The sequence below is a fragment of the Euleptes europaea genome, chromosome 19 (genome assembly GCF_029931775.1).
Source record: "Euleptes europaea isolate rEulEur1 chromosome 19, rEulEur1.hap1, whole genome shotgun sequence".
Lineage (NCBI taxonomy): Eukaryota > Metazoa > Chordata > Lepidosauria > Squamata > Sphaerodactylidae > Euleptes > Euleptes europaea.
The window spans coordinates 6,183,912-6,210,252 of NC_079330.1; the positions used below are offsets into that span (position 1 = coordinate 6,183,912).

The following is a 26,341-nucleotide window of genomic DNA, read 5'->3' on the forward strand; positions in this document are numbered from 1 at the left end:
ATTCTCATTTTTCGATTTCGTTCTCTTCCTTCTGAGAACCCACAAATCTATCTATTCCAACAGGCACCGCTAGACTCCTCCCCATCTGTCACTGAGCTCCATGACGCATAGCAGCCTAAGCATTTTTTTCTGATTGCCTGAACAACAACAAAATTGTTCGGTTCTGTTACACCAAGAATTTCCCCGTCCTGTAATGCCTTCTCAGCATCTATCAGTAAGGCAGCAAAATGTGGATACCCACAAAGTAGGAGCTTCAGCAAAGTTAGGGCACTCCTCAGGTATGCAGAAAGAATATTATTTTGTAAATTAAAAGAGAATCTTCACCCTGCCACCACCCCCAAACCATTATAATGAGAACCGAGCATGCTTACTGCCCTCCAAGAAGCTTGGACTGTTGAGGGCAGTTACGCATTAGTCATTTCATCTCCACTCTCCCTCCCATGATTCTTCAAGAGCCCCCAGAATGTCCATATGAAAAAGCCAATTCCCAGCATTCTGCCTTATTCCATTGTAACCATTCTGACCTGAACGTCCCAGGCTAGCTCGATCTCGGTAGATCTCAGAAGCTAAACAGGGTCTCCCCTGGTTAGTCCTTGGATGGGAGACCACCAAGGAAGGCCAGGGTTGCTATGCAGAGGCAGGCAATGGCAAACCACCTCTGAACATCTCTTGCCTTGAAAACCCTATGGGGTCGCCATAAGTCAGCCGCAACTTGAGGACACTTTCTACCACCACCACCTAGTGAACCCATGAAACAGAACACAAAATGGGACAACACAAGGGAGGGGCCGTGGCTCAGTGGTAGAGCCTCTGCTTGGCACGTCCCAGGTTCAATCCCCGGCATCTCCAGTTAAAGGGACTAGGCAAGTAGGTGATGCGAAAGACCTCTGCCTGAGACCCTGGAGAGCTTACTGGGTGACCCTGGGCCACTCGCTCAGTATATAATACACAAAATATAAAATATAAAAACCTATCAAATAGAGCAGATTACAGCATGGAAGTTTAACTATAAACTCATTCCTGGGTATACAACGCTACAGGTGTCGACTGTATAAACGCACCCTTATTCAGAACGTCCTGAAATCTCTTTCAGGTGTGGAGAATGGAGCAAGAGGCGGTGAATGAAAAGGAGCAGAATCAAAAGGAGGAGAGGGAGGAAGCCCTCATCGAGTTCTACAGCTCCTTCAAAGACCTGTTTGAGTTCTTTTGTCTGAACACCACCATCCATGGCACCGTCCGTCTCGTTTGCTCCAGCCGCAACAAGATGAAGACGGCCTTCTGGGCTCTCCTCTTCCTCGCCAGCTTCGCCATGTTGTACTGGCAGTTTGCGCTCATCTTCAATGAATACTGGAGCTACCCTGTCATCATGACCCTATCGGTTCACTCAGAGCCAAAGATGTTTCCTGCCATCACCATCTGCAACCTGAATCCTTACAGGTAGATGAAAAGGGGCAGTGCTTTATTTTCCACCCTGCTGGCTGGTGGCCAGAGTTCGTTTTCAGGTTGAAAGGACTTAGAAAAAGTCCAAGAACTGAGCTAGGGAATGCCAAGATAGATGTATACATAGGCCCTGCTTGGAAAGGATGAATGGTACACAGGTAGGGTTGTCAACCTCCAGGTACTAGCTGGAGATCTTCTGTTATTACAACTGATCTCCAGTCGATTGAGATCAGTTCACCTGGAGAAAATGGCTGCTTTGGCAATTGGACTCTTTGGCATCGAAGTCCCTCCGCTCCCCAAACCCCGCCCTCCCAAAGCTCTGCCCCCAAAAAACTCTCCAGGTATTTCCCAACCATAGCTGGCAACCCTATATACAGGGATGAATTTTGTGAACTCCCCATTTTCATCTGAAAATTTGAGTTTCTGACCTACCTCCATGCAGGGTGAATTGACGGTGTTAAAATGTCCTGAAGGAAACCAACAGAGCAAGAATTAGCAATGAAATTAGGAGGATAAAAATGCTCCTGATGAATATGAATGAAAACTAAAAGAAATGATAAATTGCTTGTTATTACATCCCTACTGGGAAGGAAGGATCTACTGCTCAAAATGGCTGGTGGGTGTGTTCTGGAGGGCGCCCGAGGGCAGTAGGAGAGTGCCAAATGTTTTCCTGTTCCAGTTTTCAGGTCAAAGCTTGCTATAAATAGAGTTTCCAACCTCCCGGTACTAGCTGGAGATCTCCTGCTATTACAACTGACCTCCAGCCGATAGTGATCAGTTCACCTGGAGAAAATGGCCACTTTGGCAATTGGACTCTATGGCATTGATGTCCCTCCCCTCCCCAAACCCCATCCTCCTCAGGCTCCACCCCAAAAACCTCCTGCCAGTGGTGAAGAGGTACCTGGTAACCCTATCCATAAAACTTAGATATGAGAATGTCCATCTCTTTAATGTCCTTTTTACTGCCGTTAGTTGTTGTTTCTGCTGCCATTTTGACTACATTTTGCTTCTAATTACCGCACCTTCTCCTTCCTGGGCTCATCCTATAGGTGATCATAGCCAATCAAGGATCAGATTGTTAATGGGAAGCCATCACAATACAAAGTCAATTGTTGTTGTTTTTTGGTACTCAAAACCCTTTGCCATTTCTGCCGCTTCCCAGGGTCAACGCTGTCCGGAAAAACATGGCCGAGCTGGATAATTTAACAAGGAAAGAGTTCTTCGACGTGTACGGCTTCCACATTCCGGAGAGTGTACTGGAAGACGATTTGAAGACAGATGATTGGCTGAAGAATCAGACCAGCAAGGTCAACAGCTCTGGCTTCCACCTAAACGAGAGCTTCGGGTTGTTGAGGTTGGGTAGACACAAGGAGAAAGTGGGTTTTCGGCTGGTGAGTTGAACATTTTGGAACTCTGATTTTATTATATTTCGCATTGACTGCGTACTGCACTAAAGAGGAGATGAAAAGCATTGGCGGCCCCAACCTCTGAACTCGCTAGGCTAGGGGTGTCGAACTTATTTGTTACGAGGGCCGGATGTGACATCAGTGTTGCTTGGTTGGGCTGGGCCGTGCCTCGTCAGGCCAGATCTGGACTGGGGAGGGGTGGCTGCCTCTGTTGGCTTGCAGGTTGGATAAGAGCTCTTAAGGGGCTAGATCCAGCCCATGGGTAGGGTTACCAGGCCCCTCTTCGCCACCGGTGGGAGATTTTGGGGCGGAGCTTGAGGAGGGTGGGGTTTGAGGAGGGGAGGGGCTTCAATGTCATCGAGTCCAGTTGCCAAGCGGCCATTTTCTCCAGGGGAACTAATCTCTATCAGCTGGAGATCAGTTGTAATAGCAGGAGATTTCCAGCTATATCCTGGAGGTTGGCAACCCTACCTGTGGGCCATATGTTCGACACCCCTGCGCTAGGTGGTCTTAGGCAAGCCGTTCTCTTTGACCCTCATCCCCACCATCAACATTATGGGAATAACAATACTACCATACCTTACACAGTTATTTTAAGTTAATAACAAGTCAAAGTGAAATGTTTTGCACACACTTTGTGGCTGAGATGGGATCTGAACCCACTACACTATGCTGACTCTCTTCCAAAACCTTGCTAAAATATGTCCAGGTTTTGCCTTTTGAAATGCTCTAGTGGAAGCAAGTTAGAATAGAATAATTTATAGAATAATTTTTGCTGGTCAACAACCAGCAAAATTAGACACTCTAACAAAACAATTCTAAAAGTATATATACAATAAAGGTACCATAAAAAGTACAATAAAAGCATTAAAGTATAACACTAGAGAATGAATACACTAAGTCAGCACTGTACCTCGGTAGACTCTGCCAGCTAAACAGGGAAGATGTTATTCAGGCAAACTTTCACTGCAGATGCTAGAAGTCGCATGAACGGAGCTGGGGTTTTTTGGTAAGAGTCAGACTTTTTCAGGCTTGATTAATCGATTGTTTAGCACTTCCATTTGCAAAGGGACCTCTGCTTCAGTTTAATAATGACTTCTTATTATTAATATGCATGAGACTCCACCAGAAATGAAGAAGTGGGGGCAGAAGAGGGGGCAGAAGAGAAAGAAGAGGAGCGTCATTTGTAATGCCAAAGAGCATTCTGGCAAGCACTAAAAAAAAAAAAAATCTGGTCTCAGATAAGAGCTTAAGCACAGTGTGAAAATGTGCAGAGTTGCACTATTGCCTAAAGCAAAATCTGGAATGAACGTGGTGCAGTGAATGAGAGAGAGAGAGAGAGAGAGAGAGAGAGAGAGAGAGAGAGAGAGAGAGAGAGAGAGAGAGAGAGAGAGAGAGAGAGAGAGAGAGAGAGAGAGAGAGATCTCCCTGCAAGCAGAAAATTAGCAGTTTTCTAGAGTTAGTTTAACTAGCAGCCCCCACTGAAGTGGTACGGTCTGTTCCACATAGGGGTGAGTGGATCAAATGTAAAACAGTGATGTTTTATCGAGTGGCATAATAAGGATTCCTTCATGCCAGCAGAAAAACACACAAAAAGAATCTCGATATAGCTATATGTCAAGACTGCTTTTTTACAGAGTTTTATCTACTTGCAAGTGTGTCTCAGAAACAATGGGGGGGGGAGGACTGCAGATGAACTGCGAATCTCTATCCAACTTTGTATTATAGTCACTTACTATTTCTCTTCTCTTCTTCCCCCAGTGCAACGAAACAGGCGGAGAATGCTACAGAAAAGTGTATCTATCCGGGGTTGATGCCCTCCGGGAATGGTACCGTTTTCACTACATGAATATCATGTCTCAGGTCCCGCCAGTCAACTTTTCCAACAATGAGCAATGCCCTGGGGGCATCCAAGACTTGGTCTATTCTTGCCGGTACAATCAACAACGTTGCCCGCCCAGGTAACCCACTCTTGGATATGGCAGCTTGTTATGTCAGTAAAAGTATTTTATGGATGCATGTTCTCTTTCATTTTGGAATAGAGGAAACACCTGTGATTCCAAAAGTCAACTTGAGCAAATGTAGCCCTTCCTTCCTTCCTTCCTTCCTTCCTTCCTTCCTTCCTTCCTTCCTTCCTTCCTTCCTTCCTTCCTTCCTTCCTTCCTTCCTTCCTTCCTTCCTTCCTTCCTTCCTTCCTTCCTTTCTTTCTCTTCTAGCCCTGATAGTTGTGAATGTCGAATGTGAGCAACACGCAGTGAAATCTCAGCCACAGGGGAGGCTGAATAAGATTTCCAAGGATTGCTCTCACTCTGACTTGACTTTGTGGCAGTATGATATCTTCATACCGGCTTCACAATTCCAGATCAGTTAGATCATGTAGAGGGTTTTATTCGACCTCTCTAAAGCAACTGCTGAGAAGAACATCATATTGGATTGAACCACAGCAAAAAGCATGATGCTATGAAAGGTTTTTGTTTTTTTTAAAAAGGCATTAAAATTGTTTTTTAAAAACAATTTGGGCTTCTCTGAAGTCCTTTTTGTACTGAAAATTCTGGCGGATCTATCTACTGAGCTATCACATTTGTATCCCAACCTTTCTCCAAAAAGACCAGGGCACCCTCTCACACACCCCTTTTCTCTACAGAACAACCTCATGATGTAATTTAGAATGAAAGATAACTGACACAAAGCCATTGAACTTCATGATTGAGGAGGAATTTGAATGCACATCTCGCCAGACTAAGGGAGCAATTTAAAAGCAGGTCCACTCAGAATCTCACTCAGATGGGGCTTACTCTTAGGAAAGTGTCCTTAGCATTCTCCACTTGTGGGCCAGTGCAGTGTAGTGCATAGGGTGGCAGATTAGGACCCTGAGCAACAAGAGTTCGAATCTCCGCTTCTACCATGGAAGTTCACTGAGTGACCTTGGGCTCATCGCAAACTCTTTGCCTAGCCTACCTCACAGGGCTGGTGGTGTGAGAAGAGGGGAGAATGGTTTTCTCAGCCGTTGTACGTCCCAACTGCTGGAAGAAAAGGGGGATAGACATAAAGAGCTACCCATGCATGCGCCATTCCTGCCCCTCTACCACACTGCCACTGCCGATGTTCTTTGCTTAGCCTGACCCCCGGGTGCACCCTACCAGTCCCTCAGGAGCAGAGCTAACTCCTTGAAGCAACACCCCAGGGCGTTGGCGGTGTTTCCTCCCACTGGGATCAATTTAAGCTGTCCAAAGGGGAATTCCTCGGGATCACTGTCTGTGCCTGCTGATGCCCGTGTGTCCTGAAGCAAAGGGCAGGCCGAAGACAGTCCCGGTGCCACCCAGCCCTCGCCAGCTCTCTTTGTGTTCAGCACGGCAGCTGGTTGAGAACAATCTGATAAAACCAGTGTGAACCTGTCCACGCCAGGTTAAATAACCTCTCCTTACTCTTGCCCTGGAGGGTTGCCCTGGGAGCATCGCGGGTACATTGCAAAACGGTGCAGGAAGGAGCGCGGGCTATGGGGAGGGAAAGGCAGGCAGGTGAATTCCCCGTGATTGCGGTTTCACTGGCTGAATCGACAGATAACCTTTTGCAATCCAGCACAACGCCTTTAGCTTATCCCACCGGCAGGCTGCTTGCAGCAAGAATGACAGCCAGCTTTTCCTGCTGAGTCGCGGCATAACTCTTGCCTACTCAACTGTACGCTACTGTAATCTCCTCCATGTTCCAGCCAATTCAGAACGGCGAGTCTAAGCCAGTAGACTTCAGCCTCTTCAGACCCAGGGTCAATCTTCAGCCCGCAATTGGGGTCCAACCTGCCAAGTCTGGGTTGGGAAATTCCTGGACATTTGGGGGGTGGAAAATGGAAAGGGCAGAGTTTGGGGAAATGAGGGACTTCAGCAGGGCGCAGTGCCATAGAGTTTACCATCCAAAGCAGTCATTTTCTCCAGGGGAAATGTTCTCTGTCGTCTGGGGATCACTTCTAACGCCAGGAGATCTTCAGGCTTAACCTGGAGATTGGCAGTCTTAGGGTCCACACTGACATTTTTAAACTTGACATGCCTATCTCTCTCCCTCTCTTTCTCCTTATCCTTCATTTGCCTATCTTCCTCCATCTCTTAAAAAATGAAGAAGCAAAAGTCCAGGCCGACCTTGATTTGCCTTAAAGGAGAAGTCATAACGAGGCAAGACATTTACAATAGTAAGCGTAGGTTGACGGCATGTTTGCATTGGAGAGGAGTAGATTTTTTTTTCTCCCTCTGTTCCCTGCTTGTTTCATAATGCCAGTCTACACTGCATTCCATTCCTCTTCTCACTCTTAAGTAGGAGAACTTCTGAAATTAATTCCAGATCCAGGACATGTGCTGCCGCCTTCATTCCATTGGTATCTTCCATAAAGCTTTGAACAAATGAAGCTGCCTTATACTGAATCAGACCCTTAGTCCATCAAAGTCAGTATTGTCTACTCAGACCGGCAGCGGCTCTCCAGGGTCTCAGGCAGGGGTCTTTCACATCACCTACCTGCCTAGTCCCTTTAACTGGAGATGCCGGGGATTGAACCTGGGACCTTCTGCATGCCAAGCAGATGCTCTACCATTGATCCACAGCCCCTTCTCCCCCTCCCCCTTACCAATGCAGGTATGCAATGATAACACACCAAAAAGAGGTGGCAAGACCAACCCTAAACCTATCAGTAACCTAATTAAGATTCTTCTTGTGCATCGGTAAATGGTATATGATGAGGAGCACAGAACAATGAAACTCAGGTGTGTAAAGAGAAACAGTGTTACTGTAGGTGTAGCACACCTTAGATTGGGGTAATGATCCAGCAGCAGATCTATCATGATCCACCATTTGAATATCAATGACTTCAGATAATTTGATTTGTTAATATCAAGAGTCATCACATAGCATGGCTAGCGGTAAGGATGAGTCAAATTTTCATAGGTGCGCATCTTCAATGTGAAGGGGGGGTGAACACCTGAAAAAAATAAGGTAAAGGTAGTCCCCTGTGCAAGCACCGGGTCATTACTGACCCATGGGGTGACATCACATCCCGACGTTTACTTGGCAGACTATGTTTATGGGGTGGTTTGCCATTGCCTTCCCCAGTTGTCTACACTTTACCCACAGCAAGCTGGGTACTCATTTTACTGACTTTGGACGGATGGAAGGCTGAGTTGACCTTGAGCTGGCTACCTGAAACCAATTTCCATCACGATCGAACTGAGGTCATGAGCAGAGCTTTTGACTGCAGTACTGCAGCTTACCACGCTGCGCCACGGGGCTCTTACCCGCACACCTGAAATAGTCTCTAAAAGACCCCCAGACCTCAAGTTTTTAGCATCAGTCTGTTTCTATCCATTGCCCCTCTTGACACCTCTATTGGTGCCATTAAATAAAAGAGGGTGGCGGTTCCCTCCCCCATACAAGCTATATAAGCTAGCCAGTCAGGGATCACCCAGCCAGCATGGCGACAACATGGTTAGGGCCCGTCTCAAATTTCTCACCCCTGTTGTTTAGACCCCCAAATCCCAGTTTCAATTTCACTGCTCACGTCTGCAAACTGAACCCATGACGCTTTGCAAATAAGGAACAACCGTCTCGCTCCTCAACATAGTGCCATACAGCCAGAGTTAGCTATATGGTACAAAATTGGGATACCTTTATGCTACAAAATCAGCCAACTACAAATAAACAGCATAGGCCTTTAAAAGAGGCAGCCAGGCCGTCTTCTCTTCTCTTCTCTGAAGCTTTCTCCTTTGAAAAAGGAAAAGAATAAAATACAAGCTTCAAGCCATATAGATTACTATTCTTCCACTTACCTTTCTTTTGTGATGTACTCATTGTTCATATCTCCTGCAAGAGATTAAGAAAATACCATGTGTTGGTCTTAATATTTCTATAGTATGTGATGCATATTTGTGTATTGCTCTGTCTGTGAATATGTGTTATTGACATATATTTTGTGGTTGTTTTTTGGCTTATGTTTATTTGTAGCTTGCAGAGTTAGCTATATGACAACATCCCAGTGCTGAATCAGATTGAAAGCAATGCTCACTGCTCTTGCTTTGAAGGGGAGACTAGTCTCACAGCCCTAGAAAATGAATCCTCCCCCTTCTACCCCAGCCCTGGGTATGTTTAGCCTGAAGAGGAGAAGACTGAGAGGGGATATGAAACCATCTTCAAGTACTTGAAGGGCTGTCATATAGAGGAGGGTGCCGAGTTGTTTTCTGTTGCCCCAGAAGGTCGGACCAGAACCAACGGGTTGAAATTAAATCCAAAGAGTTTCCATCTAGGCATTAGGAAGAATTTTCTAACAGTTAGAGCGGTTCCTCAGTGGAACAGGCTTCCTTGGGAGGTGGTGAGCTCTCCTTCCCTTGAGGTTTTTAAGCAGAGGCTAGATGGCCATCTGTCAGCAATGCTGATTCTATGACCTTAGGCAGTTCATGAGAGGGAAGGCATCTTGGCCATCTTCTGGGCACGGAGTAGGGGTCACTGGGGGTGTGTGGGGGAGGTAGTTGTGAATTTCCTGCATTGTGCAGGGGGTTGGACTAAATGACCCTGGTGGTACCTTCCAACTCTATGATTCTATGATTCTAGTTATTGGTACCCACTGATACCTGCAAGACCTTTTGCCTACAAGAATTCTAGCTGTTGAATAACCAATGACCCAGCCATCTGATGAAACGTGGCTTAGGCGCATTGCAGTGCGTGGCTTTCCTTTGCCATGCTTTCATGTGGCTTCTTGCCATCACTCATACCGGCTCTATCTGCCCTGCCGAGGACATGATGTAACTGTACCAGTTGTTCTTTTGGCACAGCCAAAGTGGTAGATATCAGCCACTACCCAGGTCTGTTTCCAAACATGAAGCAAAGGAATCCTAACCACAGAACTTTGGGCGATAAAGGCCGAACAAATGTTTGCCTAAGCAGCAGCGACGACTAATTTTATGTACTTTACAATCTCCAGAGGTGGAGTTCTTTTGATCTGTTCTGTTCTTTATCGAGGAAAAAATCGCTCATAAAAGTAGCAACCGTATCGTAATTATATTTAATAGGGGGGTTGGAACATTCACTAGCGGTTTGGTCATCCGAGAGGATTCTGAATTTCTTATCCTTGCCGGTTCGACTCAAAAGATCCCAGTTTCGGTTTTGTTTGTCTCTTGTGAGAATCCCTTTTTCACCCCATTCTGTTTTCTAACATGGGATCTTTCTTGTTGGGCTGTGGCATATAAATGGCACAGAATGTCGCAGCGTTATAAAAATGGCATTAAAATGCCACTATAAGAGACAGGCGCAATGAAACTGGGCAGAGCAAATCCAATAACAAACATCCCATTTAAAATAAAAAGAAACAGAAATGGCCACATCTGCTCATGCGGATTCGTTATATTTTTATCCTGCTTCTCTGTAAAAGAGAAAGAGCTCTCTAAAGCAACTCAGAGGAATTTAAAATCTGATCCAATTGAAATTTTTAATGCAATACAGTCTTCTGCTAGTTGAGAGGGTGGATCTAGAATCCTCTGGCAAGAAGTCATTGGGAGTGTTCTTTTAATTTTCCTGCATTGTGCAGGGGGTTGGGCTAGATGACCCTGGTGGTCCCTTCCAACTCTGTGACTCTATGATTCTATGTCTGTGCGCTTCGCTTGGTGTGATATTCTTACATTTTTTCCTCCCCTTTCTCTTCTTTGGCTACAGGGACTGCAGCCACTTCCACCATGCCATCTATGGAAGCTGCCTCACTTTTAATGGTAACGGGACAGATAATTTGTGGGAAGCATCCAAGCCCGGAATACTTTACGGTATGTACCTGGAAGGAGAGTGGCTGCCAGCACTTCCTGTCTTATGTTCATGAAGGTGTAAATACATGTGAAATCTTCTCCTTCAATGCCATAGAGTCCAGTGGCCAAAGCGGCCATTTTCTCCAGGTGAACTGATCTCTATCGGCTGGAGATCAGTTGTAATAGCGGGAGATCTCCAGCTAGTACCTGGAGGTGGGCAACCTTAGATGCGCTCCCCCCCCAAGGCCCTTTGATGCTGTGCACAATGATGTAAGAGGTATCTATGTAAGTGGGAGGTCTTATACATATCAGGATCTGCAGGGTTAGGGTTATAATAGCTGGCTACCCAGGGAGATCTAGAGCAACCTGTCTTTTTAACATGCTCTCAGATAAGGACGTGGAGTTAACCTTTAAAGTGGCCAAATTTGGATGGCGAACTATGAAGACTAGACAAGCATGGGTTGAACTTAATGGATGAGCGACTCTATATTTATATTAACTGTAATTATATATCTTATTTTAAAATCATGTTCTTAATGGCTCTCCTATGAGTGAGTGACTATTTTTGACAAGCATTTATTGGCGCATATAGTTGTTATCTTTTTACTATGTATACCTTTTATTTGCTGGTCTTGGACCATATTAAAGTTATTGATTGATTGATTGTTCCTGGGATCTGCAGGGGGACAACTGAGAGGAACTGGCCTGAGCCACAAGCTGATGTCACTTCCTGTTTGTTCTGAACACGCTCTTCTGTTCTTCTCCCCTTTCCCCCTCTCTGCTCCTTTTTGCTCCCAGGTCTGTCTCTCATTCTAAAGGTTGAGCAAAAGGATCACATCCCCCTGCTGTCCACCAAGGCGGGCGTGAAAGTCATGATCCACAAGCACAACCAGTCGCCATTCCTGGAGCACGAAGGATTCGATATTCGGCCGGGGATTGAGTCCACCATCGGGATTAAACAGGTGGGCTTTTCCATCTCAGACGAGGACTTCTCAGAGCAGAAAGGAAACTGGCAGGGAGGGGAGTCTGAAATTCTCATCCCGGATGTTTTGACCTCAGGTTTCGACCTCGTTTCGATTTTGCTACTCCCTTGTGCAAACTGAAACTGCAATTCTTCGTTTTCATGCTACGATCAGTTCCCGTGCACTGAATTTCCCCCCACAAAATATACACATTTTCCATTATTCATCAAGAAATCGTTGTTACATTATGTTTAGGGTTGCCAACCTCCAGGTACTAGCTGGAGATCTCCTGCTATTACAACTGATCTCCAGCCGGTAGAAATCAGCACCTGGAGAAAAATGGCCACTTGGACAATTGGACTCAAGGGCATTGAAGCCCCTCCCCTCCCCAAACCCCGCCCTCCTGATGCAACAGTTAAGGAGAGGTTATCTGTCAAGTGCTGTTCTATTCATTTTAAGTGTGACTAACTAACCACGAGAGGGTCTTTGAGACCCCTGAAGTGTTAATTGCAGACTCCAGATACCATCCTATGTAATGCACGCCTGTACTGTATGTGACAATTCTTAATGCCAATTCGCATTATTGCCAACCTCCAGGTGGTGGCTGGAGATCTCCCGCTATTATAACGGATCTCCAGGCAACAGAGATCAGTTCCCCTGGAGAAAATGGCCGCTTTGGCCATTGGACTCTATGGCATTGAAGTCTCTCCCCTCCCCAAACCCCGCCCTCCTCAGGCTCCGCCCCCAAATCCTCCAGGTTTGTCCTAACCTGGAGCTGGTAACCCTAATTATGTTTCAAGTATAAATTCTGTAAAATTGCATAGAAAACTGTACTTGATGCATGCCATGCAAACGAAGCACTAAATACAGCACTGGTCCTGTTGGCTGGGGAGAACGTACTCTATGGTATTATACCCCTTCCGAGGCTCCACCTCCAAATCTCCAGGAATTTCCCATCCCAGTGTTGGCAATCCTTGGTGAGACAGAAAGAGTCTCAAACTTGGTCTAACTTGTTTTGTAATGTTACCTTGGGCTGTGCAAAACTCCAGATCTCTGGTCTGAACCACCTGGTGATACTCTCTTGACTTTCTATGACTTCACAGGTCGAGGTAACTCGCTTAAATGGACTTTACGGCGACTGTACCACTGATGGAAAGGACGTGAACGTCACTCTCATCTACAACAGCCATTATACGCTGCAGGTACTGGCCCAGCAGAGGGCCCGCTTGCCAAGCTGTCCTGTTCCTTTTTACACCCCCTCCCCTACACCTGGATCGAAAGACCACCAAGAAGTTATAAATGATCTGGTTGGCTCTTTCGACTTCAGTCCCCACCCTTTGCCTCCTTAGCATTGCTCCACAGATCCAGATTCCAGGGCTTCTTGGCCTAACAGTGGTGCATGGTTACTTTCCCTCCCTAACTCTCCCTTTCCTCTAGTCTCCCTCAGTTCCAGTCCTCTTCCGATCCTGCCTCCTTCATATCTCTACCCCCTCCTATTTAGGGTTGCCAGGTCTCTCTTTGCCAGTGGCGAAGAGGGACCTGGCAACCCTAACCACTATCCTCTAAGGTTGCCACCTCCGGGTGGTGAAATACTTGGAGATTTTTGGGGAGGAGCCTGAGGAGGGTGGTGTTTGGGGAGGGGACTTCAATGCCATAGAGTCCAATTGGCAATGTGGCCAATTTCTCTAGGTGAACTGATCTGTATCGGCTGGAGATCAGTTGTAATAGCAGGAGATCTCCAGGTTAGAGTTGCCAGGTCCCTCTTCGCCACTGGTGGGTGGTTTTTGGGGCAGACCCTGAGGAGGGCGGGGTTTGGGGAGGGGAGGGACTTCAATGCCATAGAGTCCAATTGCCAAGGCATCCATTTTCTCCAGGGGAACTGATCTCTTAGCTGAAGATCAGTTGAAACAGCAGGAGATCTCCAGCTAGTACTTGGAATTTGTCAATACAAAACGTAGTGCAAGCAATATCTATAGGTGAGCGACAGTCAAACAAGAGAGCATTATACAAAATTATCAAAAGACAAGTCAAAGAACAATATATACAACAAATTTATATCTAATGTTTCTCTTTGAGTCTTAAAGACTTTCCAGTACAATTTCAGTCTTTGTAAGAGCTGGTCCCGAAAGTAAAAAGAATTCTTACAGATTTTCCAAGAGTCCAAGTGGGAAATCAGACTTTTATATCCACTGGCTATGTGCTGCAGGTGTTTCCAAAGGAGACCAAGCTGGCACTTATAGTAGAATGGAAACGTCTTCCAGGTAATAGACGCTTTCACCAATGATGGCTTCTTCAGCCTTGTTGTTTTCTTAATGCTACCTTGTTGATTTCTTAATGCTTCCACCAGACTACTATGTAGCATTAAGAAAACAACAAGGCTGAAGAAGCCATCATTGGTGAAAGCGCCTATTACCTGGAAGATGTTTCCATTCTACTATAGTGCCAGCTTGGTCTCCTTTGGAAACACCGGCAGCACATAGCCAGTGGTTATAAAAGTCTGATTTCCCACTTGGACTCTCGGAAAATCTGTAGGAATTCTTTCTACTTTCGGGACCAGCTCTTACAAAGACTGAAATTGTACTGGAAAGTCTTTAAGACTCAAAGAGAAACATTAGACATAGATTTGTTGTATATATTGTTCTTTGACTTGTCTTTTGATATTTTTGTATGATGTTCTCTTGTTTGACTCACCTATAAATATTGCTTGCACTACGTTTTGTATTGACTATCTCCATTTGAACATATGTATAGAACTGAGCCTTGTGTGGATTGTTTTTGCATAGTAGCCTATTAGCATCGCACTGTGAATTGTTTTGAAGTACCTGGAATTTGGCAACCCTACCATCCTCACCCTCGCCTCCCCTTCAGTTCTGGTTGATGTGACTCTCTGGTGCCGTCCTACTAAGCGCTGGCCTCTGCCCACTAGCCATAAGGACAAGAGACCTACTAACAGTTCCATTTTTTTCTCTGTCTCTCTTTCCCCTCTCACAGGCTTGTCTGCATTCCTGCTTCCAGCGGCTGATGATTAAAAACTGCGGCTGTGGATATTATTACTACCCGTTGCCTCCTGGGGAGGAGTACTGCAACTACAACAAGCACCCTGCCTGGGGTAAGGGCACGCATGACTGGAAGAGTACGGGACCATCTGATTTGGCTGCCGAGCTGCCCGGTTTCACATATTTCAGTCCCCGCAACGATACGGGCGGCCAGTCGGCGAGGTGGAGCAGAAGGCCTCTGTACTTTGCCAGGTTCCGCTAGCTGATCAGCTGGGTGCTGTTCTTTAGCTCCTCAGTTCTACTCCCTGAGTAGGGTTGCCAGGTCCCTCTCTGCCACTAGCGGGAGGTTTTTGGGGCGGAGCCTGAGGAGGTCAGGGTTTGGGATGGGGAGGGACTTCAATGCCATAGAGTCCAATTGCCAAAGCGACCATTTTCTCCAGGGGAACTGATCTCTGTTGGCTGGAGATCAGTTGTAATAGCAGGAGATCTCCAGCTAGTACCTGGAGGTTGCATAGTACCTGGAGGTTGCCAACCCTACTCAGGAGACCTGGTCTGCCCAAGAACCGTGAGTAGGATTGCCAGCTCTGGAGATTTTGGGGAATGATGAGGCTTGGAGAGGGGAGGGGACCTCAGTAGGGTAGACTGTGACGTGACCCAATTGTCCTTAGAGTCCAATGAAGACAATAAGGAGGAGGTTAGATTAAACCTAAGCAGTTCTTTAATTGGCCAAGTGAAGAGCTGGGTGGACAGACCGCAAAATACAGAAGCGGAAAGTTGCCACACCAAACAAAGAAAGGGCTTCATTTTTATACCTAGGATCAGAAGGCAGGTATATTGCCTTACAAGGAGACAGATCATATAACACAAGCAGGGAAAAAGAAAGCATCTCACTTCAAAGGGAGAGTTCCCTGTTATCAAACCAGGGATGCTTGTCCTTGGATCCCAGAGGCCCCGAAAAAAAGGGGGGTAGAGAGAGAGAGATCCGTCGGCAGCTCTTTCGCCTCATGGTGCCAATGTGTTTGTATTTTCTGGGCACAACAACTGCCCTAGAATCCACCTCCAAAGCTGCAAACCCTAAGCATGATGCCCTCATGAAATCAGGCCTGCAGTTAGGGTTGCTGACCCTGGGTTGGGAAATTCCTGGATACATGGGGAAGGACCTCAGCGGAGTATAATACCATAGAGTCCACTCTCCAAAGCAATAGGGGCTTCTTGTTTCAGTAGCATGGCTCTGCATTAACTTGAATCCCTCTGCCACTTTATTAAGCGGAACTTCTAGGGTTGTCATCTCCGGGTTGTGAAATACCAGGGGATCATAGGGGTGGAGCCAGGAGAGGGTGGGGCCTAGGGTTGCCAGATTGAGAAATACCTGGAGATTTTGGGGGTGGAGCCTGAGGAGGGTGGGGTTTGGGGAGAGGAGGGACTTCAATGGCATATAATGCCATAGATTCCACCTTCCAAAGTATTTTTGGAAGGATACTCACTTTGTATCCCTTAAGGAACCTGTTACAGTCTTTGTAAGAAGCTGTGCACCTGGTCTGCTTTAAAATTCTTAAGACTACTGTACTACAGATCTTTATGAAAATTTAGTATAGCAAGACCATGTATCCATATGAGGAACTTATTAATCTTCATTGAAGTGAACACATACACTTATGGTGAAATATGTGGGACTGAAGAAGACTCCGAAACTATCGTATCCCAGCATTCCATCTTGTTCTTCAGTCATATGAACATCCATTGAACATCTACCTGCATTTAGGATACAAAATAAAAATAAAAATATATGCCTAGATTGCTGTATATGCTTATGGCAATTTATGTACATAGCACTTCACTAATGTGATTTGTCACTTCTGTATATAGCACTTTGCTGTTATTGTTTGGTTGGTTTTCCAATACAAACTGTTTTTGCAGGTATCTCAGCATATTCTTGTACTAATTTCCTAACCTATGGTAACAGTATAGAGATGTTTGTTTTTGTTGGTTACCACCTAGAAGCTGGCAACCTCAGCAGGGTATGACGCCATACAGTCCACCCTCCAAAGCAGCCATTTTCTTTAGGGGAAGCTGATCTCTGTAGTCTGGAGATCCGTCGTAATTCCAGGAGATCTCCAGCCCCCACCTGGAGGTTGGCAGCCCTAGACTGCTCCCATCAGTTTGGCCCAATCAGAGTACCTAACGCTCCAAGGGGAAAGCGGTTCTCTTCAGACATGTACAGCAATGCAGGCAGATAGAGGAAGAAAGGCAAACGGCACCAGCCTTTACTTCCTGTTCCCTCTTGAAAGCACCATATAAGTGGCGGAACTGTGGTGTGGATAGTCAGAGCCATTGTACCCACCCCTGCATCTCTCTGGCGCAAGCTGTGTCAACTGGAAACAGGAAGTGCCAAGCAAATTGTATCCCATTAGATACAGGAGATACAGCCAGTCAAAGTGGATTTAGATGGAAACAGGAAGAGCCACCAAACTATATTCACATGCGACCAGGAAGTGGCAATAAAACCATATTGTTGGTCTGGGACCCCCTGGGTTGATGGTTCTAAGCCAAATTCAGGTTTCCAGCTTCCTTCTCCTGACCACATTCTTTCTTCTTCCCTCAGGTCACTGCTTTTACCTACAGTACGATCAGTTTGCCAATCACAAACACAGCTGCTTCCAAAAATGCCGAAAGCCTTGCCAGTGAGTGCAGAAACACTTTCGTTCTTTTGACCGGCAGAGCCTTGGCTCATTTCGCTGGGTGTCGTACCCCCATGCTCCTGTCCTAGGGTTGTCAGCCTTCAGCTGGAGCCTGGAGTTCTCCTGGAATTATAACGGATCTCCAGACTACAGAGATCAGTTCCTTGGAGAAAATGGCAGTTTTGGAGGGCAAACTCTATCGTCTACTAGGGTTGCCAGGTCCCTCTTTGCCACCGATGGGAGATGTTTGGGGCGGAGCAGGGTTTGGGGAGGGACTTCAATGCCATAGAGTTCAATTGCCAAAACGGCCATTTTTCTCCAGGTGATCGGATCTCTATTGGCTGGAGATCAGTTGAATTAGCAGGAGATCTCCTGCTACTACCTGGAGGTTGGCAACCCTAATCGTATACCATAGACTCTAGGTGAAATCCCTCCCCAGATTTCCCTCTCCATAGGGACAGCCCCCAAATCTCCAGGAATTTCCTATGTCTGGGTTGTCAACCCTACGGACTGTCATCTCCTGGTCACCTTCAAAGTTAAAAGACCGTCCAAGAGCGCATACGGGGTGTACATAATTAGAGGAATCAAGCCACTGTGGAGCTGGGCCCATCTCATTTTGGTCAGTCTTCCCTGAAGGTCATAAGAACGTAAGAAAAAGCCCTGCTGGATCAGACCGAGGCCCATCAAGTCCAGCAGTCTGTTCAACAGTAGCCAACCAGGTGCCTCTAGGAAGCCCACAAACAAGACAACTGCAGCAGCACCATCCTGCCTGTGTTCCACAGGACCAAGCTCAGGGGATACTTATTCTGCTGGTTTCCAGCACATGCCTAGCATTGATTGGCTAGCCTTCTCATAGCACGCATTGGCTAGCCTTCCCATAGCACTGATTGGCTAGCCTTCTCATAGAACTGATTGGCTAGCCTTTGTGATGTCAGAAAACCACTTGTTTTCTCTCCAGAGCAGTTGTTCATAATTTTTTTTTGGGGGGGGGACAGATGTGATATTCTAATGTTCTAAAAAGGTGCTGCACTAATATTTAAATCAAACACATTTGAATCAAACACCATGCTCGGTGTTAGAACAAACCAATTGAAGCATGGGTGAAGGGCAAAGAGGAAATCAGTATTAGATTCAGAGGCAAGCATGCGTGCTACTTAAGATGAATCTCACTAAAGATGAGTCTCATTAAAGCAAGGGAAAGAAACCCTTGAGGTTCGTACATACATACATCCTTATCCTAAATAAGAATTCTCAGAATCACAAAACAGTCCCCAGGGTTATTTGAGGAAGACCCACCGAGTTTCAAATTAATTCAAGTGTACAGAGATGTGAATGAGAATGTATTAGATTTGAAGTACTGAATTCAGATAATTCTCATTCTTTTTTCCTTCTGCTCTTGGCAGGGAGACTTGGTACACACTTGCCGCAGGATACGCTAAGTGGCCATCGGCTAATTCAGAGGTAATTTGATCTCCCCTCTTATTTGCCATGGCAACCCTTAGCAGGTAACCCATTCACCCAGTTCAAATTGGGGGTAGGGTTGCCAGGCCTCCTTGCCACCGGTGGGAGGTTTTTCGGGCAGAGCCTGAGGGGTTTGGGGAGGGGAGGGACTTCAGTGCCATAGAGTCCAATTGCCAAAGTGGCCATTTTCCCCGGGTGAACTGATCTCTATCAGCTGGAGAGCAGTTATAATAGCAGGAGATCTCCAGCTAGTACCTGGAGTTTGGCAACCCTAATGAGGGGGCACACCCATATAAAAATCCATCCAAGACTGAACGTACGAAGCTGCTTTATACTCTGCCAAATGACTCCTCCATCTGTAGCGGTACTCTCCATTCCGAGATCTCATGCATGTGAAGGCCTTTCCCACCTTTAACTGTGATGTCTGAATTTGAACCTGGGACCTTCTACATGCAAAGCAGGTGCACTGAGACACATCTCCTTCCCGCTTTATCTCCCTATACCTGTTGCCACAGTTTGATGACAATTCCAAGGAGAGCAAATTCGAGTAACCATTTTCTCTCATGTGTCTTGTATTCCAGAAATGGATTCACAAAGTTTTGAAAGAGCAGTACAACTACAGCATGGCCACCGAAAGGTTAATTTCAAGCTTTTTTTTTAAACTGTGGGGGGTGGGGAGAGGGGGACTGATCCCTCTGTTTTTTTGCAGACCTCGGGTTATTGGGCAAATTAGTTGAAAATCCCAATTCCACTGCAACCCCTTGATAATTCTGGCACAAAGAGGATTTAATCGTTGCTGATCACCTTCTTTCCTCTGTTTCAGGAAAGACATTGCCAAAGTCAACATTTTCTACGAGCATCTGGATTACTATTCGTTGGACGAAACTCCTGGATACGATGTGAGTCGGCAGTTCTTGTATCTTTGTAGGGTGTCCAACCTCCAGGTATTAGCTGGCGATCTCCTGCTATTACAACAGATCTCCGGCCGATAGAGATCAGTTCCCCTGGAGAAAATGGCCGCTTTGGCCATTGGACTCTATGGCATTGAAGTCCCTCCCCTCCTCAAACTTTATGGCAACATAAAGTGTGAAAAGATACAAATGGACTAAAGGAGCTGAGGGTAAACATGCTCCAACTCCAGAATTAATTGTGGAAATTCTCTTACTTAGAGCAAGATCTGAGACAGGTAGAATATAGCACGGCACGAAATTATAGAACAATAAAGGAATGGAACAGCAGAAATGTACTAATCTCTGCCCTGTTAATTTCATTTGTTTTATGTACTTCCTTTCCTTTCCTTTCTGCTGAAAACCACAGTGGTTTGCAACGACGACGAAACACCCATAAAATACAAACCACAATATAAAACTGCTACATAAATATCTATGAACAAACAGAACACCAATAAAACTTGTGCTTTCTGCCTTCCCAGAACCCTTTCCACAATGATTGCTTGGGATAAGAATGTATGAATATTTACCCGTTTTCACACTTTGCTATTGTGAAGTTGGTCTTTTCACCCATTTTTTGCCGCTAGCGTTCCCAGTTCATTTGTTTATGTTAGATCATTTTAATGTCACTTTTTATGCTATTGGCACATAAACAGGCATCAGCGTTAACAACAATAGTCCTGTTGAATGTTGTTACTTAGTAAGTCAGTGCCCTGACCTGGATAGCCCAGGATCGCCTGATCTTGTCGGATCAGGCAAAAGGCAGATTCAGACATCCCTAATGCCCCTTGGGGCGGGAAGGCACCATGGTATAGCCCAATCTCATCAGATCTCGGAAGCTAAACTGGGTCAGCCCTGGCTAATATTTGGATGGGAGACCACCTCTGAATGTCTCTTGTTTTGAAAACCCTACTGGGTCGCCATAAGTCAACTGTGACTTTCACCATTTTCCGCTCACACAGAGAGCTGAAAATACATTTCCCGGAAGGATCGAGACAAGGCATTGGTAGGGTTGCCAACCTCCAGGGAGTAGCTGGAGAACTCCCACTAATACAACTGAGCTCCAGCCAAGAGAGATCAGTTCCCCAAGGTGCTTCTGAAGGAAGATGAAACAGTGATGCAGGGGAGTAGTGAGCAGAAAAGCAGATCGGAACGGCCCTTAGAGATACTCTGGTGCTCCACAAAGGCAGCCAGAAGGCCCGGCCTAGCAGTATGTGTAATCAGGCCTGGCCAGAGATAACCAAAGGGTTGCCTCAGAAATGGAGTCATGTTGGGATCCAGGAGGCCAAAATTGGCCCTTCCTTCCTTCATCAAGTAGCCCTGAATGACTTAGCACAAGGAGCATCAGTTTGCCAACTAGGACGCTCCTGGGTTTGAATCCTGGCAACATAGAAAACTAGCCCATTAGAGGAAAATCATTCTCCCCTAGCCCTCTTTCTATTATTCTAGATGGTGTAGTGGTTAAGAACCGTGGTTTGGAGCGGTGGACTCTGATCTGGAGAACCGGGTTCGATTCCCCACTCCTCCATATGAGCGGCGGACGCTAATCTGGAGAACCAGGTTGGTTTCCACGCTCCTCCATATGAAGCCAGCTGGGTGACTTTGGGCTACTTACACTCTCTCAGCCCCACCTGCCTTACAGGGTGTCTGTTGTGGGGAGGGGAAGGGAAGGTGATTGTAAGCCGGTTTGATTCTTTCTTAAGTGGGAGAGAAAGTTGGCATATAAAAACCAACTCTTCTTCTTCTTCTAAAATAAAACCATGTGAAATAAGCTCAACTCTGGGGACTAGCTGTTTTCGTTTGTGACACTGGTCCAATACAGTCCACTGCCCACTTTTGAAACACGGGAGCTTGTAAAAGGAACGTCACCCCTAACCGTTGGGTCTGTTTCGCTCCCCCCTTAGGCGACACTGGCAATGTCCAACATGGGAAGTCAGTGGAGTCTCTGGTTCGGCTCCTCGGTGCTGTCAGTGGTGGAGATGCTCGAGTTCCTCGTGGACATCATCCTCTTGTCCCTCATCTTCGGCTACCGGTGGTTGACGGCCAAGAAGGTCAACGTGATGAAGCACCCACCCGCCATCTCCACCGTGAGCTTGACTCTGGAGAAGTACCGCTACATAGAGGAGGGCTTGGCCACTAGCCAAAACATGACTAAACTGTACGCTAGCGACGGAGACACTTCCTTGGACAAAAAGAGGATCTCCACGCCCTTCTCGAAGTACGGTGGGTGCCACGTGCCAGAACTGTACACGGGCGTGGTGCTTAACGGGTTCAAATACCAGGAGGACCACTGCGCAGAAACGGGTCTCGACAGGTAGTGATGCCTGAGAAGGATACAGAAAAAGTACCCAGCCGGGCCAGTGTCCTCATCCTGGTTATGAAGGTGGCTTAAGGACAGTGGTTTCCGTAGGAACTGTGGCTAGAGGTTGTGGCTTCTGTCCCTGGAAACGCCAACGTTGGGAGTACAGAACTTGACGTCTGAAAGGGAACTGAGGCTGGTTGTGGTCCCCTATTGTCTTACAAGCCTTCTCGGGCCATCCCGCAGAGGCATGGAGACAAACAAGATGGCATCCGCTGGTATGAAGTTGGGCCTTCAGTGTCCCGAGTTAAATCATGGAGGCCAGGTTCCAACCTTCGCTGACTGGGGACTGAGTCTGGTAGAATTTCAGCTACACAGCAAAGGCACTGCCTTCTTGTTGATTCCTCGAATGATATGAAAGCCGTTCCTCAACCAGATCTGTCTCATTTCCAGGTATTTTTTACCTGCAGCCTCCTTTTAAGAATTGTGAAATATGTTCTCTTGGGAACTGGGAAGGTGATGAACTTGGGAGGTGGGGGAGGGGAGGCCTGGCGGTTGTCCAGTTCCCTATAAAATCGGCGCTCCTGTTAAAACACTTCGGAGGAAACCAGATCCAGCCGGGCATCGCCTGACATACAGATCGGCCTGTCAACATTTCACAGTTCTACCGAAGTTAAATGTTAAACTGCCTGCCCGTTAACAGATGTCTCCAGCGGACATTTACGAGCACCTGTCCTGTCCCCGAACAAGCAAACAGCATCACTGCCAACCCAAGAGGGTGCGAATTAACACTTGGCCGTACTAATTGTAATCTCGTGTCCAAGATAGTGCTCGGGTTTAACAGGCACACGCTTCCTGCTGAGTTAGTCCATAAAATTCAGGACGAGAACATTGTGTTTAATGCAGGATTTATGATGGGCTTCTCCAAGCAACGCCGGCGAAAGCGCAAACAACAATAGACGAAATGGATGTCAGGGACTTTTTGGGATCTGAATGAGGCTCATCTTCACTCACACACACACACACACACACACACACACACACACACACACATTCAAGCACAGGGGAAAAGAAGTGTGTGACATATGTATCTGGGACCAGCAGGATTTCATTTGTGAAACTCAACATTCAAGGAGTACCTTTAAACCCTGTTGGTAACTTTCATGGCAAGACAGCGTGGTGTAGTGGTTAAGGGCAGTGGTGTGAAGCGGTGGACTCTAATCCGGAGAACCGGGTTTGATTCCCCACTCCTCCACATGAGGGGCGGACGCTAATCTGGTGAACCGGGTTGGTTTCCCCACTCCTACACATGAAGCCAGCTGGGTGACCTTGGGCTAGTCACAGCTCTCTTAGAGCTCTCTCAGCCCCACTTACTTCACAGGGTGTCATTGTTGGGAGGGGGAGGGAAAATGATTGTAAGCCGGCTTGATTCTTCCTTAAGTGGTAGAGAAAATCAGCATATAAAAACCAACTCTTCTAGTGTTTTACTTTTCCCGACAATTTCCCAAATGTATTGTGTGTGGGATTTTTTTTTCCAATGGGAAAATAGGCTATCTTTCAACCAAAGGGAAGCTAGAAGAAATGTGCTTGGGAATACTTTTGGGCCCCTGGTCCAGCAAAGTTAGTATTGTCTACTCAGACTGGCAGCTGCTCTCCAGGGTCTCAGGTAGAGGTCTTTCACATCACCTCCTACCTGATTCATTTACCTGGAGATGCCAGGGATTGAACATGGGACTTCCTGCATGCAATGCTTAGAGAGGCTTCCACTGAGCCACGGCCCCTCCCCAAATTTTGTTAAACAGACACATGAAACTGCCTCATATTTAATCAGACCATCCGGCCACAAAGGTTAGTATTGTCTACTCAGACTGGCAGTGGCTCTCCAAGGACTCAGATCTGTTCCTCTTAACTGGAGATGCCAGGGATTGAATCTGGGACCTCAGGTGCTCCCCCACTGAGCCATGGCTCCTTCCCCTTCAACTCTGATTCAACTGTGTTCAAAAGACCACTTTGCTATAGGTGTGCTGGAATCCAGCATGCTGAAAATATTACCCCTCGATAGAAATAGTTAGCCGGGCACACCACCAGGGGCTTCTTAAGCAGGTCTACTCAGAATCATACTCAGGTCTATTCAATAGGGCTTACTCCCAGGAAAGTGTTCTTAGGATCGCACTGTAGGATACTTTACTTACAGGACGACTGAGGAGAAGTTCCTTTTCGTCAGACATGCTGCTCTGAATCAGCCAGGGGGGATCGTGCGAGTCCGAACGAGATCAAATCAGCGAGAAAAACGTTATCGTGTTTCTCATGGTAACTGTATTGCTTCTATGTATGAAATACGTACTGTACGCCTCCTACCTTTTATTATTATTTTTTTTTTAAACTTCTGTACTGCCAGGCTAAGAGTGCAGGTGCAATGCGATTGTAATTTATTGGGGCGTGTGTTTGTGCGAGAGCGTGACGAGGTGCAAAATGACTGACCTCATGGGTGTAATTTAATAACGCAAGGGCTTAACTTAATAATTTAATAACCCTCCCATCTTGTTTTCATCCCCCTTTGTTCTGATTTCGAGGAGAATGAAAGAACGAAACTGACCTGCACTGACTGTTTCATAATTCTTCCCTAATAAAATGGCGGGGGTGTCTTTTCACACGTGTCTCGTAGCCTGTTACTCACTGTGTGGAAATTCCTTCGTCCAGGTGGGGAGCGGAGTGGACGTTATCTCTGAAAGCTGGGTGTAGTTTCCCCCCTCACTATATCCCCAAGCCTGGTCGGAGGGGGGAGTTGCTTCACCTTTTGAATTGCTGCCTGCTGTGCTGCTGTTAAATGCAGAAAAACTCTCCCTCTTCAACACCAGAAGGCCTGATTACATCTCGATTGCTTTCTGGCAGTGCTTTACCAATGCACATGTGCGCATTGGTGAGATGAAAGGGGGGGAAGATGCAAACCACTGGAAACTGCCACAGTTGCGCATTCACAGTACTCTATATAGGATTTAGAGGCAAACAAAGGGATTTTATGCATGGGTACCTTCACTCACGTTCGCCCCGTCGGTCTCAGTTGTTCCTTGGAGTTATGCATGAGTTTTCTGTCCATTAGAGATGACCTCGCTGCCAGACCTCACAAATCCCTGGACTTCCCGTTCCTCTGTTAACCCAATTCTTCCCTCTCCCCTGAGCTCAGCCAGGGTGAAATCCCAGTCCAGAAGGCAAAGCGCGGGACACGCAAGCTTGGTTTCTCTCACAGCCAATTACAAAGCAGCATGTAAAGAGGTGGGGATTCCAATACTTCCCTGCTTCTTTCTGAGCAAAAGAAAGGCTTTTAAAAAACGAGGCTTGGATTTCCCCCCCCCCCACCCTTCCTTTCACATTGCTCCATGTTTTTTGTTTTTTGTTCTTAAACACTACATGTAAGCCATTTACAAAGCAGTATTTAAAGGGGCTGGGACTTAGTTTGAGCTTGGAGACTCCTGTTGGGAATCTCTGCACCTGCAAAGTGTAGGTCCAGCAAGCAACGAACCTCAGGTAAAACTCCCATGCATAAACGGCCAAAAAGACAGAACAACAGAGGGTTCCTGCTTCATCTGTTCCAGATCGTAAACAAGACCTTGGCCTTTTATGCATGGCTGTTTCCCTCGGAGTCACCCCCCCGACGACTTCGGGTCTTTGTTTTGATTATGCATGCCGTTTCCGACCATCAGAGATTGCCTCGGTGTCCCCCTGCATTTCCCTGCATTTCACTCACATTTTCAAATTCAAGATAAAACAGGTCCCCGATAACACAGGCGAAATGTGGGGAAATGCAGGGGGAGAGCGAGGCGATCTCTGATGGTTGGAAATGGCATGCATAATCAAAACAAAGACCCAAAGTCAACAGAGGGGTGACGGTGAGTTAAACAGCCATGCCTAAAAGTCCCTTGCAGTTTGGAACCGGAGAGAGACAGAGGTCATTTATGCATGGGTACTTGGACTCACGTTCACCCCCTGTGTGACTCAGTTGTTCCTTGGAGTTCTGCGTGAGTTTTTCGTCCTTTAGAGATGACTGCACTGCCAGCTCTCGCAATGTCCGAGTCTTCCCATTCCTCTGTTAACCCGATTCTTGCCTCTCCTCTGTGCTCAGCCCGGCTGAAATCTCCATGCAGAATGTAAAGCACTGGACATAGATGCTTGCTTTCTCTCACAGCCAGTCACAAAGCAGCGTGTAAAGAGGCAGGGATTCAAATGCTTCCTGTTTCCTCAGAGCTCTTTCTGAGCAGAACGCTTTTTAAAACCAAGGCCTGAATTTCTCCCACCGTTTCAGATTGCTCCGTTTTTTGTTTTTTGTTCTTAAAATGCTTTTTAATCCAGCAATTGGGTTTTGGGAGGGAGGAATTTTCTCTCACAGTG

At 46.5% G+C, this 26,341-nt stretch overlaps 1 protein-coding gene across 1 annotated transcript; it reads left to right on the plus strand.

The window, feature by feature from the left end:
- The first annotated feature begins 1,102 nt into the window (after window positions 1-1,102).
- SCNN1D (sodium channel epithelial 1 subunit delta) lies at window positions 1,103-21,974 on the plus strand. Its single transcript, XM_056865513.1, has 12 exons — window positions 1,103-1,437; window positions 2,603-2,831; window positions 4,608-4,807; window positions 10,527-10,630; window positions 11,408-11,571; window positions 12,675-12,773; window positions 14,563-14,680; window positions 17,170-17,248; window positions 18,649-18,706; window positions 19,288-19,343; window positions 19,530-19,605; window positions 21,561-21,974. The coding sequence occupies exons 1-12, from the start codon at window positions 1,103-1,105 to the stop codon at window positions 21,972-21,974; spliced, it is 1,932 nt and encodes a 643-aa protein (XP_056721491.1).
- Window positions 21,975-26,341: the final 4,367 nt, after the last annotated feature.